Source organism: Tachyglossus aculeatus, chromosome 2 (genome assembly GCF_015852505.1).
Source record: "Tachyglossus aculeatus isolate mTacAcu1 chromosome 2, mTacAcu1.pri, whole genome shotgun sequence".
Classification (NCBI taxonomy): Eukaryota; Metazoa; Chordata; class Mammalia; order Monotremata; family Tachyglossidae; genus Tachyglossus; species Tachyglossus aculeatus.
This window is the reverse complement of record NC_052067.1, coordinates 83,438,134-83,454,301: the sequence shown is the minus strand read 5'-3', so window position 1 is coordinate 83,454,301 and position 16,168 is coordinate 83,438,134. Positions and strand designations below refer to the sequence as shown.

General features: G+C 43.0%; 1 protein-coding gene across 1 annotated transcript in view; it reads right to left on the bottom strand.

Annotated features, from left to right (window-relative positions):
- SGK1 (serum/glucocorticoid regulated kinase 1) overlaps nucleotides 1-16,168 on the bottom strand; it is a 172,455-nt gene that overhangs the window by 107,271 nt on the left and 49,016 nt on the right. Inside the window, exon 2 of the mRNA XM_038767838.1 lies at nucleotides 13,591-13,803. Coding sequence (XP_038623766.1) covers nucleotides 13,591-13,803 — 213 coding nt within the window. The remainder of the gene's footprint in view (nucleotides 1-13,590; nucleotides 13,804-16,168) is intronic.

Below are 16,168 nucleotides of genomic sequence, written 5' to 3'. Positions count from 1 at the left end.
CTTGGGAAAGTACAATAGAATAATAAACAGACACATTCCTTGCCCACAGTGAGGTCGTTCTGTTTCCTCTGATGACAGGAGAAAGACAACTCAATTGGAAAATTACCACATAAAGTTTGGAGAGTGGCCATAAGGAATAATGGATCCAAAGACTGAAATAATAATAATTATGGTGTTTGTTAAGAGCTTACTATGTGCCAAGCACTTTACTAAGCACTGGGGTGGACACAAGCAAATCAGGTTGGACACAGTCCTTGTCCCATGTGGGGCTCACAGTCTCAATCTCCATTTTGCAGACAAATGGAATAGGGATTAGAATCCATGACCTTCTGAAGAAGGAACTTGAAACGTTGAAGTTCCTTCAGAACTTTAGATTCCCTCATTCTAAAACTGTTCTCATGTTCTGTAATGAGAGCCATATTAGAGACTGAGTTCAGTTCTCCGTTTGGCCCTTGCCTTACATAGGGAGACAAGTTACTTACCCTCTTTGTTTGCATAAAGTTTCCAATCAAAGTTACTCTCACTTGTTCCACAGGGAGAGATGTGAACATTCATATTAAAGTGTTCTGAGCAACTAGTTATGTATCCTTTAATGAAAAGGAGCGTGTAACCAGAATACAGTACATGAATTTATAAGATAAATACTAAACACTTGTATTAAGCTACGGGGTAACAGAAACTTGATTCTACCACCCATCTTTTTCCCCCAACCACTGCTGCTGCCCTCCCCACTCCTTCCCTCTTAGTGATGCAGTCAGAATGGTACAGAAGGACCCCACAAATCTCGGAATCTGGAAGGGAAGGGGCAACACTGGAAGTGGGTAGAAGGAAGCTTTCTTATTCCCCTCCTGTCCCTCCCTCCCCCTTTTGGGCCAGATCCCAAAGGAGAGAAATACAGTCCAACGTCTTAATGAAGGAACAAAAGGGCAGAGAGGCATAGATTGGTCCTTAAAATGGGCCAAGCACTACAGAAATTCATGCGAAAGTGGCTTAAGAAGAAAACAATTTGTACTTTATGCACAACCTACGACCAATGGCAAAAGATCTGTTTGTTCTACATTCTGAATTCCAAGCCCTCATTTTCCAACCACGATACAGTGGCCTCTGAGAAGACTTGAGTTTGGATCATAACCAGACGTCAGTTTTGACCAAATCGATCAGAACTCATTAAATCAAGCTGGGCTGGTTTTCCTCTAGGGGCATTAAAAGAGCATCGGAAAAGTTGGGCAATTTTGTGGGAAGGAGGCAGTAATTTTGGCAGAGGGCTCGAACTGAACCCTGCCATCAAACTGCCCCTCTGCTCACCAACTATTACGGTTTTTACTTCTTTTGTAAATTCATGTGTTGATTTGTGATATAGGCTTGCCACTCTCTCTGCGGTCTCATCTCATTTCTCTCTAATTCCTCTGTGTCTAGTACAGCGTGAGGATCAAAGGATCAGAGAAGCAGCATGACTCAGTGGAAAGAGCACGGGCTTGGAAGTCAGAGGTCACGGGTTCTAATTCCTAATCTGCCACTTTGCTGTGTGTCTTTGGGCTAGTCACTTAACTTCTCTGTGCCTCAGTTACCTCATCTGTAAAATGGGGATGATGACTGTGAGCCCCATGCGGGACAACCTGATCACCTTGTATCCCCCCACAGCGCCTAGAACAGTGCTTCGCACATAGTAAGCGCTTAACAAATACCATCATTATTATTATTATTATCAAAATAAATGCTTAACAAGTGCTATTAGTACTTTCTGTTCAACTTATCCCACAACAGTAGAAAGGAAATTCTGTATCTGTGAGTGTAAGCCTGAGTCTGGACCCAGAGGCTGGGTTGGCTCCCATTGACAGGAGAGTCCTTGTTTCATTGGGACATCCGTGTGCCCATCTGAGTCACAAATTCATTCAATCATATTTATTGAGCACTTACTTTGTGCAGAGCACTGTATTAAGTGCTTGGGAGGGTACAGTGCAACAATAAACAGACACATTTCCTGCCCACAACTAACATATATTTGAGATAAATGCAAGCAGCAGAGAGTAGCGGTCAATAAATTGCACAACTCTTGAAATGCACTTGATGTGGAGTCCTTTTTAGCATTGGGCAGGTCCTAGCGTGGTACAGAAATTACCTTTCCAAAGAGTAGTAAAACCAAAGTCCAGGATATTTATGACAATGTAAGTTTCAGGGTTCTATTTATAGACAGATGATCACATATCTTTGCCAGATTCCAAATGCAACTGTGGGTAAATAAATAACCACAATAAAAGCAGAGATATTATTATCACTGTTCGTAGTCTGCACTTAAATTTTGACTATCTGATCTGAATAAGCCAGGAAACTTTTTTCAGCAACATTACTTCCTAAATCACATAAATGATTCTTTTTCTCAGGGTAATATTTACATTAGATTTTAAGTCCCACTGAGTGGGGGGTAGCATTTTTTATGTCAGATGGTGTGTTCCCCTAGGTCCGTGTTCTTTATTATTGTTATTGTTAATAACAGTATTAACCATAATAATGGTATTCAATAACAATAATGGTATTTAAGTGTTCACTATGTGGACCGTACACTGTACTAAACACTGCAGTAGATACAAGATAATCAGGTCCCATATGGGCTCACAGTCTCAGTAGGAAGGAGAACAGGTATTAAATCACCATTCTGCAGATGAGGGAACCAAGGCACAGAATAGTGTGAGCCCCCCAAGGGACAACCTGATCACCTTGTAACTTCCCTAGCACTTAGAACAGTGCTTTGCACATAGTAAGCGCTTAATAAATGTCATTATTATTATTATTATTACTTGCCCTAGGTTCATACAGCAGGTAAGTGACAGAGTCAGCATTAGAACCAAGTGGGCATTCTGTTCGTGTGGTTGATGATGATGATGAAGACCTGGAAATGAGTTACAAGTTGCATTTAAGACTACCAGTCTGATTTTTAAGTCTTCAACCTTCTGTATCCTGCAGCTCCCTGTGCCTCTCAGGCTCAATATCTTTAATTCTTAACTGTTTGCCAAACACTGGACTGAGTGCTGGAAAAGAATAAATAGATGGAAATTAGACAGTGCCTCAGGACTTTCAAGGGGTTTACAATCTAAGATTGCTCATCTTTGTAAACATTACTGAGTTTTTTGTGCAATATCTGGACCCTGAACCTTATATCAACGATATTTATGGAGCATTTACAGTGTGCAGAATACTGCAGGTAATGTCTACCAACTCTGTTATATTGTACTCTCCCACGCGCTTAGTACAGTGCTCTGCACATAGTAAGTGAGAAAATAATGCAATTGATTGACTGATTGTACTAAATGCTTAGGTGAGTATAATACAACAGGGTGGGAAGACATGTTCCCTACTTTCAAGGAGCTTACAGCGTTATTTATAGGCCTCTTTAATGATGACATTTGTTAAGTGTTTACTTTAAGACAAGCTCTGTGTTGGGGGTGGAGTTGATTACAAGATCATCAGCTTAAAATAGTCCTACAAGGGATTTACTGTTTAAAGAGGAAGAGAGAGCAAGTATTTTATCCCCATTTTATAGAAGTGGCAACTGAGGCGCAAGAAGTTAAGTGACATGCCCAAGTCACAGATCAGGCTGGAATTATCACTTGGTTCTCCAGATTCCCAGGTCCATGGTTTTTCCACTAGGCCACCCTGTGCCTCCTCCTCTCTGAATAATCTGGCTCTCACATGGAGCAAGTCATTCCAGACTTGAAGCATAACATTAATATGTCACACCAACATTCTGATCTCCAAATATATAGACAGAAAATCGCGGAAATGGAGAAGGAAGATATTTGAGACATTAATGGTTTTATCCCAAGTCCACCCCGTATAAGTCTTCATAAAACACATTTTTATGAGGTAAATTGAAAGAAGCCAGAAATCTGGGCCGCCAAGTGACTGATTTAAGTGTGTTTTTATAGCATCTTTCTGGAAAAAAAAAAATCTGAAAACTTTGAGATGGTATAGGAAAAAGCCAGTATGGAAAATGATCCACAACTGAACATTTTACTACTAAGTTTTCCCATGAGCCAAAGAACCAGCTCAATCCATTTAAAGAGCAAGAGAGAGGGCTATGAAAGTAATGGGATACCGGTTGAGCTCTGGAAGCCTAATTGGACTAGGTGTAGCCTTTGAGGAAACCGCAAAAGTGCCCTAGATCAGACTCATTCTAGGCACTGCATGAGGTCTCCTCAATTAAAAACCAACTTTTATCTCGTCTTTGGCAATTTTGCTATGAAGGAGGAGGCTGTGACCTTACATTTAATCACATCAAAGACTCAATGTTAAGTCATCTGTGTGCAGTAACTTAGTTAATAACTTCTCTCTGTAGCCCGGCTTCTTCCAAAGGACTCTATTACTTAAAGAGGCCTTCAAAACAGCATGCGGAGCCCCTGGCCCCAGCCTTTGGTCGCTGACTAAGCACCTTTCAAGCTGCCTTCAATAGACGGAGACAGACAGAGAGGTCTGAGGAAATCCTCACTCAGCCAAATCTATCCCATATGAAAGTGCAAACCTAATGAAAATCAGTTGTGAGGCCTCTCCAAGCATTTGCAGTGGAATGCGAGAGATTTATGGCCCTAATGGTTAGCAGAGTCTTCTGCCTGAATGCTTCCATTTTTGAGAGCATTTCAGCCTGAGCAGAAATTCATTTTCGGCTAATGAAGGCAAAGAAAGGAGTCATTAATTTGAAAGCACGTTTATATGTTTCCCAGGAATGGCTCCTTTGGGCTGCCATGCTATAACATGGGCCCCGTTCTTTTCATGTCTCTCTGTGGGCCATCTCTTTAGAAGAGAGGCCCCCTCGATGTCATGGAGGAGTCTTTGGGGAGGGGGCCCAAGGCGTAGCTCCCAACTTAGTTAGCAATCCCTCACAGCACTGCTTGGGGGTAGTGGAAGGGTAGGTTGGGTTGGTATCTTTCTTAGATTGAAACTGGGAGTCCCGGGTGGAACAGGGACTGTGTCCAATCTGATTAACTTGTATCTCCCCAAGCTCTTAAAACAGTGCTTGACACATGGTAAGTGCTTAACAAATAAATGATAATAGTATTAATAACAATAATAATCTTTCTGGAAGCAGGGAAGCTTGTGGAAGCAGGGAAGTAGCATGGCTTCTTGGAAAAAGTGTGGACTTGCAAGTCAGAGGACCTTACCCACATCCCACATCTCATCTGTGGGACATGGATTATGTCCAACCTGATTATTTTGTATCTGCCCCCAGCGTCTACTGCAGTGCAAGGCACATCATGTGAGCCAGTCGTTGGATAGGGATTGTCTCTATTTGTTGTCAAATTGTATTTTCCAAGCACTCAGTAAAATGCTCTGCACACAGTAAGCGTTCAATAAATATAACTGAATGAATAAGCTATTGACAAGTACCATTAAAAAAAAATCTGTCCTCCATCCCTTCTTCTTGGCCATGTCCTTAGTCAACCAGAAATCTGAAGGAAAGGTAGTGTTATGGTCAGAATTTGTGGATGTTATGTAGCACTAAAGAGACATATTGGCATCCCTGGCCCTTCTAATTATGGTTTGCGAGCCCAGTTTGGATGCCTTGGTGTGAGTGCCAAGAGAAGACTCGGCCTGAACTACAATTATGTCAAGTAGCCGTTTAGCCACCAGAGAACCAGCCTGGCCTACTGGATAGAACATTGGCCTGGATGTCAGAAGGACCTGGGTTCTAAACCCAGCTCCACCACTCGTCTGCTGTGTGACCTTGGGCAAGTCACTTCACTTCTCTGGGCCTCAGTTACCTCATCTGTAAAATGGGGATTGAGTGAGCCCCATGTGGGACAGGGACTGTGTCTAATGGGATCAACTTGTATCTATCCTAGTTCTTAGAACAGTGCTTGGCACATAGGCGCTTAACAAATACCATCATCATCAGGTGCTCTGTCTGCTCCCATGATAAACTGTCACTCCTCCGGATGGGGCATAGGGACCGCTCCAGGATGGGGGAATCAAGAAAGCTACCTGCTCTTCTGCTTCTCCTTTTTCAACCAATAAGACATAGTTTCTGACCCTGTCCAGAGACCCACATTGTTTTCCTCACCACATTGGGTTGCAGGGTGAGCCTTAATCTCACTGTCACTGTCTTCTAGACTGTGAGCCCATCTTCTAGATTGTGAGCCCATTGTTGGGTAGGGACTGTCTCTGTATGTTGCCAACTTGTACTTTCCAAGCACTTAGTACAGTGCTCTGCACACACTAAGCTCTCAATAAATACGATTGAATGAATGAATGAATGTCACTGCTGCAGCTTTAATTGCCTTGACCCTGCCCCTTGTCTCAGCCTTAGCTTTCACCCCTAATAATAATAATAATACTAATGGTGAATATTACAATTTTATTTTAAAAATGGATTTTAAGCTCTTCCTATGTGGCAAGCACCATACTAAGTGCTGGGATGGATGCAAGATGAACAGAATGGACACAGTCCCTGTCCCACATGGGCCTCAAAGTCTAAGTAGGAGGGAGCACAGGTATTGAACCTCCATTTTACGAATGAGGGAATTGAAGCACAGAGAAGTTAAGTGACTTGTCCAAGATCACACAGCAGGCAAATGTTAGAGCTGGGATTAGTACCTACGTCCTCTGACTCTCAGGCCCATGCAATTTCCATTAGGCCATGAGCTTCCCTGGTGCCAAATTCATTATTTGAGAGGGAGAAAGTGGAATATTTTCCAAAAGTTATATTTCTTCAGTAATGATGATGCTGATGGAGTCTCTCATGGGGAGAGGTTAGCGGGGAGAAAATTGTGGGTGAGCTTAAATCCTGAGACATCAGGAACCCGAACCTGTGTGGAGGAATTGAGTAGAGTGAGACTGGTTCCATTCACACAATCTGTGAGTCAGTTCACCTCAGTTCTGACCACAAGCCCTTTCTAATAATAATAATGATGATGATGGTATTTGTTAAGCACTTACTATGTGACAAGCACTGTTCTAAGTGCTTGGGGAGATACACGGTAATCAGGTTGTCCCACGTGGGGCTCCCAGTCTTAATCCCCATTTTCCATGTGAGGGAACTGAGGCACAGAGAAGTTAAGTGACTTTCCCAAAGTCACATAGCTGACAAGTGGCAGAGCTGGGGTTAGAACCCATTACCTCTGACTCCCAAGCCCGGGCTCTTTCCACTAAGTCACGCTGTTTTCTTCACAAGAAGGATGGGCAGCTGGCTCCTCCTACCCAGAAAACCTATTTCAACTACTGAGTTCACTTAGGTCCTCAAAAATCTCCCTGCGAATTGCACGATTTATAGAAATTTAACTGCCTTTTGAGCCAGTGATGTTATAATCAATCTGGAGGCGGGGGGGTGGGGGGCGGGGGGGGACCTCTAAAGGCCCTTCTGGTTTCACTGTCATCATTGTCACCCCCCCATCAGCATCATCAGCATGGCTGAGGACAAAGAGCAGGGGACTGACTGTCAGGAGACCTGGATTTTAATCTCATCTCTGACACTGGTTAACTGTGTGACCTTGGGCAATCTGCTTAACCACTCTCTGCTTCAGTTTCCTCATCTAGGAAATGGGGATAAGACACCTGCTCACCTTTATGCTTCCTCTTAAACTGTAAGCCCTAGGTGCAACAAGGACTGGGACTGATGAGATTACCATGAATCAACCCCACCATTTAGCAAGCCTTACTGCATAGAATAATCATTAAATAAAGATCATTCACTATTATTGATCACTTGGTTAGGTGTGCCGACCTCAGTTTTAGACCTTTGGAACTATAGAAGTAACTACAGAAGTAAAAGATATGATTCTACCCTTAAGGATAGCTATGATTCTACCCTCAAAGGTTAAGAATCATTGCAGAAAAAAAACTATTTTCTTTCTTTTGGAATGGCCCATACGGGTCTTTCCAGTCAGAGAAGCAGCATGGCCTAGTGGAAAGAGCAAGAGCCTGGGAGTTAGAGGACCTGAGTTCTAAACCCAACTCTGCCAATTCTTGCTGTGTGACCTTAGGGCCTTTTCCCTTAAGGAAATGAGCCCGCCGGGTGCGTTACCCCCTATTCGGTCTTCGGCCTTACCAATAAAAACTTTATTAAAACTTTCGTCAGTCACATGCTGTCTGACTAATTCTTTAGTCGCCCGGCGACTTGGTGGCCATCCGGAAAAACTGGCACCATCATATTCTATTTATTTTATTTTGTTAGTATGTTTGGTTTTGTTCTCTGTCTCCCCCTTTTAGACTGTGAGCCCACTGTTGGGTAGGGACTGTATATGTTGCCAACTTGTACTTCCCAAGAGCTTAGTACAGTGCTCTGCACACAGTAAGCGCTCAATAAATACGATTGCTTGATTAACTTCTCTGTGCTTGGGTTTTGTCACCTGCAAAATGGAGATTAAGCGCCTGCTCTCCCTCCTTCTTAGAACGTGAGCTCTGTGCAGGAGAGAATGTGTCCTACCTAATTAACTTGTACCTACCTCACTCTGTAGAACAGTATTTGACACTTAGTAAGCACTAAATACCATAAAAAAATACACTTGTGGCTAGGTTCTCACTGTCCAGGCTGCATTCAAAAACAATGGTTATAGGTATACACAATGAATTTGTGTTCATGATTTCCTGTCATGGAGTTTTATAATCCTTGCATGCTAGGAAAGCACCTCCAGCCTAGACCCATTAATAAATGTGCAAAACTCAGCATCTGCCCTGAGGAAATGCATATATTATTTAAAGCCTATTTCTTGTCAGGCATTATTCAAGAGTTGAATCAGAGGCTGACAAAGGTTGGACTTTTCTCCATCCCAGCCCAGGGACTGGTCTAGCTCAGGCTTAACTCTGGGGGTAATAATAATAATAATAATAATAATAATAATGGCATTTGTTAAGCGCTTACTATGTGCAAAGCACTGTTCTCAGTGCTCAGGGGGTTACAAGGTGATCAGGTTGTCCCGAGGCCTAGTGGAAGGAGCACAGGCCTGGGTGTCAGAGGACATGGGTTCTAATCCTGGCTCCTCCACTTGTCTGCTGTGTGACCTTGGGCAAGTCACTTAACTTCCCTATGCCTCAGTTACCTCATCTGTTAAATGGGGATTAAGCCTGTGAGCCCCATGTGAGAAAAGGACTGAGTCCAACCTGAGAGCCTTGTATCTACCCCAGTGCTTAGAATAGTGCTTGGCACATAGTAAGTACTTAACAAATACCATTATTATTTTTATATCATAGGGAGGCCCAGGAATAGGTCCAGACTGGCCCTTAGTTAACTGTTGATGTGCCCTGCGAAGGTGAACCAGCTGTGGGACCAACTCTGCAATGCAAGTCTGCTCTTGGGGATACTTGAGCTGAGGATGGGGTAGATTTAAACCCTTTATTCACCCCTCCCTCAGCCCCACAACATTTGTGTATATATATCCATAATTTATTTATAATTGATAGCCATGTCCCCATCTCCTAGACTGGGAGCCCACTCTTCTAGACTGTGAGCCCCCTGTTGGGTAGGGACCGTCTCTATATGTTGCCAATTTGTACTTCCCAAGCGCTTAATACAGTGCTCTGCACACAGTAAGTGCTCAATAAATACGATTGAATGAATGAATGCATCTCCCCCTATAGACTGTAAGTTCGCTGTGGGCAGGGAATGTGTCTACCAACTCTGTTATGCTATACTCTCTCAACCTCTTAGTACAGTGCTCTGTACACAGTATGTTCTCAATATATATGATTGATTAATGAGATTGATTAATTGCAGAGAAGCAGCGTGGCTCTTAGTGGAAAGAGCACAGACTTGGGAGTCAGAGGTCGTGAGTTCTAATCCCGTCTCTGCCACTTTCATTCATTCATTCAATCATATTTATTGAGTGCTTACTATGTGCAGAGCACTGTACTAAGTGCTTGGGAAGTACAAGTCGGCAACATATATAGTCCCTTACCAACAATGGGCTCACAGTTGTCAGCTGTGTGACTTTGGGCAAGTCACTTAACTTCCCTGTGCCTCAGTTCCCTCATCTGTAAAATGGGGATTAAGACTGTGAGCCTCACATGGGACAACCTGATCACCTTGTATCCCCCCCAGTGCTTAGAACAGTGCTTTTCACATAGTAAGCTCTTAACAAATACCATCATAATTATTAATGGGAATTAAGAAGCTAAAGCAGTGTTTTATTGTGTTGGAAGTTGTAAATCTTTTGAAATTGAATGATTCCAACAGTATCTAGTTGCATTTTTCCTGGAAAAAAGCTTTCCTTAGCACACACTTCATAAGAGTTTACAAAGAGTATGAGAAGTCCCTAGAACTATGATAAGATGCTAGGGTTTTCTGTTTTTTTTTTCCATTTACTGATTTAGAGTTTTTCCAGAGGCCTTAGATTGGGTAAAGGTTTGAAGACAGCCTTTTAGCTACCACTGCATTTCTCTTTTCTCTATAAGCTGAGGCATTCAAGGGGGAGATATTTATGATAATCTGAGAGTGTGTTCTAATCCCCTGCCACCGTATGCCATTGGCATTTCCATGATCACCCAGATCTTCTCTGATCTCTGTAGTGAATGTGTTCAATTATTCCCAAAATATCATGGGGACCAAAACACTGTTTTCCAAGCTTTTATTAATAAACAAATCAACAAATACAAAAGAAAGACATGAGGGAAAGCATGAAGGAATCTACTGTGGCCTTCACTGTAATTCAAAGTGATCCTTTCATCTCGGAAAGCCTTCACATCAAATGCTAGAGATCGTTAATGGGGTTGTCTTCATCGTGAGATGCACCAACTTGCAAAAGTATTTGCAAAAAGCATTTGAAATTTGACCTTTCTTATGCAAAAACAGAGTTGCTGTTCTCCTGGGCTCACCCTGGCATGCGATATTGGGAAGCAGCATGGCTAAGTGGAGAGACCTTGGATCAAGGAGTCTGAAGGACCTGGGTTCTAATCCTGGCCCTGCCACATGTCTGCTATGTGACCTTTGACAAGTCACTTCACTTCTTATTTATTTATGTATATTAATGTTGGTCTCCTCCTCTAGACTGTGAGCTTGATGTAGGCAGGGAATGTGTGTTGATATATTCATTCATTCAGTTGTATTTATTGAGTGCTTACTGTGTGCAGAGCACTGTACTAAGTGTTATATTGTACTCTCCATCTGTAAAATGGGGAGTAAGAGTACAGAGCCCCATGTGGGACAGGGACTGTGTCTAACCTGATTAACTTGTATCTACCCCTGTGCTTAAATCAGTGCTTGGCACATAGTAAGCATTTAACAAGTACCATTATTATTATTAATATAGACCAGGTAATCTAGACTGTGAGCCCACTGTTGAGCAGGGACCATCTCTATATGTTGCCAACTTGTACTTCCCAAGCACTTAGTACAGTGCTCTGCACACAGTAAGCACTCAATAAATACGATTGAATGAATGAATGAATGAAGGTGGTGGCTAAAGGTTCTAACAAATTCCAGACACCCCATTGCTGATTCTATAAATAATTTTACATCACATAATAATAATAATAATAATAAGAAGAAGAATGATGGTATTTGTTAAGCACTTACTATGTGCAAAGCACTGTTCTAAGTGCTGGGGAGGTTACAAGGTGATCAGGTTGTCCCACGGGGGGCTCACAGTTTTTATCCCCATTTTACAGATGAGGGAACTGAGGGCCAGAGAAGTTAAGTGACTTGCCCAAAGTCACACAGCTGACGGTTGGCAGAGCTGGGATTTAAACCCATGATCTCTGACTCCAAAGCCCAGGCTCTTTCCAGTGAGCCACGCTGCTTCTTCTGCTACACGCAGCCACATAATGTAATTTATGTGAGTTATGTAAGAAGGGATCGCGCGCGCACACACGCACACACACATTTTCTTTGCAGAAATTTACAGAATCTACATCAATGCTGAAAGTGTTCCTGGGGGGGTCTTTGTCCTCTCCACCTCCTATCAGCCCCTTTTTAAATGCTGACTCTGTTTAAAGCATTGAACTGAACCTCGGGAGAGAATTTGCAGGTGGGAATTAGACATGGTCTCTGTCCCTTGAGGGGGGCCCACAAATGAGAGGGGGCAGGTCAGTGGAAAACGAGACCGTCTTGTAGAAAGCTGGGAAAATGGACAGACTGTGGGAGGGGGATGCTGCTGGACAGACCTGACCCGCTGGGGACAGGGGCCTGCAGGGCCAAGACTACTCTTCTTTGATGCCGTCAGTCCTATTTATTGAGCACTTACTGTGTGCAGAAGAGTACAGTCCAACAGTTGCACTTCCCAAGCGCTTAGTACAGTGCTCTGCACACAGTAACCACTCAATAAATACGATTGATTGATTGATTCTCTCCCCATGAGTCTACATTCTTGAGGGGGTTTATGGTGGTTTATGTACATATCTTTAAATTACATATTAGAAATTATTCATTTGTATTCTCTGTCTCCCCACTCTAGACTGCAAGCTCATTATAGGTAGAGGATGCATCTGCTAATTCCTTTGTATTGCACTCTCCCAGTGTTTAGTACAGTGCTATGCACAAAGTAGGTGCTCAATAAATACCATGGATTGGCTGACAAGCCCTGGTCCCTGGGAGGGGACTTGCAGGCCAAGCCCAAACTATCCTTCCACCTACAGATTCCCTTCCCTCTGGGGCCCAAGGACAGCCTAGAAAAGTCTGCTACTTTTTAATTCGTACCAAACTCTTCTTGTATTGTCCTTACTATTTTGTTTCAATCAATTACATGATTTAAGTATCATTCTTTTGGAGAGGAATTATTGGTCACAGTCGCTGATATGAACCCAAACACCTTTCCAGCTGGTGTGTGGAAAGCCAGATGTGTTCATTACTTAGTGGATAAGAGCACTGGCCTGGGAGTTAGAAGAACCTGGGTTCTAATCCTGGATCTGCCACGTGCCTGCTGTGTGACCTTGGGAAAGTCACTTCACTTCTCTGGGCCTCAATTACCTCATTAGTAAAATGGGAATTAGTGTGAGTCCCTTGTGGGACAGGGTCCGTATCCGACCTGATTGATACCTACTCCAGCTCGTAGAACAGTGTTTGGCACATTGTAAACACTTAACACGTGTTTTTATTATTCTTATTTCTACTGTACCCCCAGAAATCATTCCCCCTGGGGCCACCCTGCACTGGGAGCAGCTGGGGAGGAGAAGGTGTGTGTCAGGTGTCTCACCTCCCTTTCTCCAACACCATGACCCAATCCTTCTTGACCAACAGCATCTCCTAGGAGAACTCCTGTGCCCCCCTCCCCACCCTCCAACCCCAGATTGAAGATGGACTCACTGGAAACTGCCTAGATGCTGCCAGAGACATTCACATTAATTTTATTCTTAACTGGAAAAATCAACCATCCTATAGCAGGTCCGGGAAAACACATATCAAAAAAGCAATGGATGGTTGATACAGTACTAAGCACTTAGTACAGTGCTCTGCACTTTTTAAGCACTCAATAAATACCATTGATGATGATGGTGGTTTGCTATGAGTTGCTTTTGTTCTGTTTTCACCTAATTTTGAAAAGAACGGTTAGCACATCTCACCTTCACCTCCCTTCTCTCCCCCACCCCCTTCAAACACAAATTTGTGGAACTCCTCCCTTCCCTCCTCCCACACCCCCACACGTCATTTAATGGAATGGAGGCTACACTTACTTCATGAGTTTGGTGGCTTTCCCAGGAGCATGACTCCTCCTGAGGCAGAATCCCTCTCCGGAAACTGTGATCGCCCAGGCATGTCTGGCATAGGGGAGTTTCAAAGTCTGGCTCACTCTGAGATATGTGCATCGCAGAGGGCCCCGTGAATTTGAGACTGGTGCTTTGATGCTTGTCTACACTGACCATTGGGCTCTTAATCCATCTTCGTACCTACAAAACACAAATGACAACAGCACACGTTTTAGTGGTTCTCTGAGGCTTTAGCCTGCTGTTTCGAAGGGGTTGGACGGACTTAACAGAAGACCAAATGATGCTCACAGCTTCCTTTCTGTATCCTATCCTGAATATCTTGAGAAAATCAGCTTGAGATGATGGAACTGTTGACTAACGAGGACTCGGCTAACTCTAGCAGGCCTCAAATATCCAAATCTTGATAACTTGTCATCACATAATCTATCTGAGGGAATATCCTGCTGCCTCTGTTGTCATTGTTGGGAGGAAGGATTTTCTAGGCTTCTAATTTTAAACATAGATGGACAGTTCCTGCAGAAAAGTAATTATATAAATGCTTCTGTAAATCAATGGAAGTCAATGAAAAACACACAGAAAATATAATCCTACAGTTGAGCTATTTCTTCCCTCTGTGTAAGATAGTAATAAATACTAGTGATACTTGGTAAGCACTTATTATGTGCTAAGCACTGTTTTAAGCTCTGGGGTAGGTACAGAATCAGGTAGTTAATCAGGTTGGATACAGTCCCTGTCGCATTTGAGACTCACATTCTTAATCCCCGTTTTATAGATGAGCGAACTGAGGTCCAGAGAAGTCAAGTGATTTTGTCCACGGTCACATTCCTAAAACACACCGAGGCAGTGGCAGGCAAGGGTGGCCAGGGGTTGGGGGTGATGTAAGGAGGTGAACAAGCCAACATAAAATTGTGCAAACTGCTTTCGGTCGATTTAAGAAGGGAGAAAGGATGAAGAGGGAAGAAGAGGATCCTCTATCATCCTCTTCTCCCTTCTGTGTTGTGGGTTTAGGCACAATCAATCAACTTGTGCAGAGTACTGTACTAAACCCTTGGAAGAGTACAACAGAATTAGTATGCCAGTACCCTGCCCTAAAGCAGTTTGCAATCTAGAGGGGGAGAAAGAAAATAAAATATGAATGAGTACATAAGTGCCATGGGGCTGAGGGTGGAGTGACTATCAAGTACTTAAAAGGGTGATACAGAAGGGAGAGGGAGTAGTGATGCTTAGTAAGGGAAGGCCTCTAGGAGAAGATGTGATTTTAATAATAGGTGTGGAGAGTGGTGGTTTGTTGTAGTGAAGGGGGAGGGGGTTCCAGGCCAGAGGGAGGATGTGGGCAAGGAGTCTAAAACAGAACTTCTTATCTTCTCACCTAAACCCTGTCCTCCTGCTGACTTTCCCATCACTGTAGACGGCACCATCATCTTTCCTCTGTCACAAGCCTGTAATCTTGGAATTATCCTTAACTCCTCTCTCTCAACCCATGTATTCAATCCATCACTAAATCTTGTTGGTTTGTCCTTCACAACAACGCTACAGTCTACCCTTTCCTCTCCATCCAAATCACTACCATGTTAATCTAAGCACTTATCTTATCCTGCCTTGATTATTATATCAGCCTCCTTGCTGACCTCCCTGCCTCCTCACTCTGCTGCCAGGATCATTTTTCTACCAAACTGTGCAGGCCATTGTTTCCCCACTCCTCAAGAACCTCCAGTAGTTGCCCATCCATCTTCCCATTGAACAGAAACTACTTTCCATTAGCTTCCCTGCCCACGGCAAGCTTTCCATCTGGAGGGGAGGCAAACATTAATATAAATAAAAGTAAATTATGGATTTGTAATAATAATAATACTCATACTTGTGGTATTAAGCACCTACTATGCTACATGGGGCTCACAGTCTTTATCCCCTTTTTACAGATGAGGGAACTGAGGAACAGAGAAGTAAAGTGACTTGCCCAGGGCCAAACAGCAGACAAGAGGCAGAATTAGAACCCATGACCTGCCGACTCCTAGGCTCATGCTCTACACACTACACCATACTGTGTCTATTATTATTATTAGAATTATTATACGTACATAAATGTTGTGGGGCTGAGGGAGGGGTGAATAAAGTGAGTAAATCCAAGTGCAAAGTGATAAATGCCAAGCAAACAGGAAAGTACGTTTCTTCCTTCTTGGTACCTATGTGGTTCTTCATTCTTTATTTGCAACAGTTTACAATGTGAATTTTATTACCTCTCTCCATTGGCATTTGGGTAACCACTATAAGAACCTCATCTATTGCTACCTTGGGCCTTTTGGGAAATGCGTCCAAAATATCTTTGTGCTTTCCCAGTGAAGTGATGAATTAAAAGGAAAAAAGAATGTAACTTGGGAATTTGTTTTCCATGATGTTAGCATCAAATGTGCTTTTGATTTAACCAGAAAAAAAAATTCTTCAATTCCCTTATAGTCAGAAAATGTGGTTTTCACTATAAGCCTTTACTCAGAGATTTCTTGGCTTCAAGTTTGGTAGTTGTTTCTGTTTTGTTTCAAGCACTGTA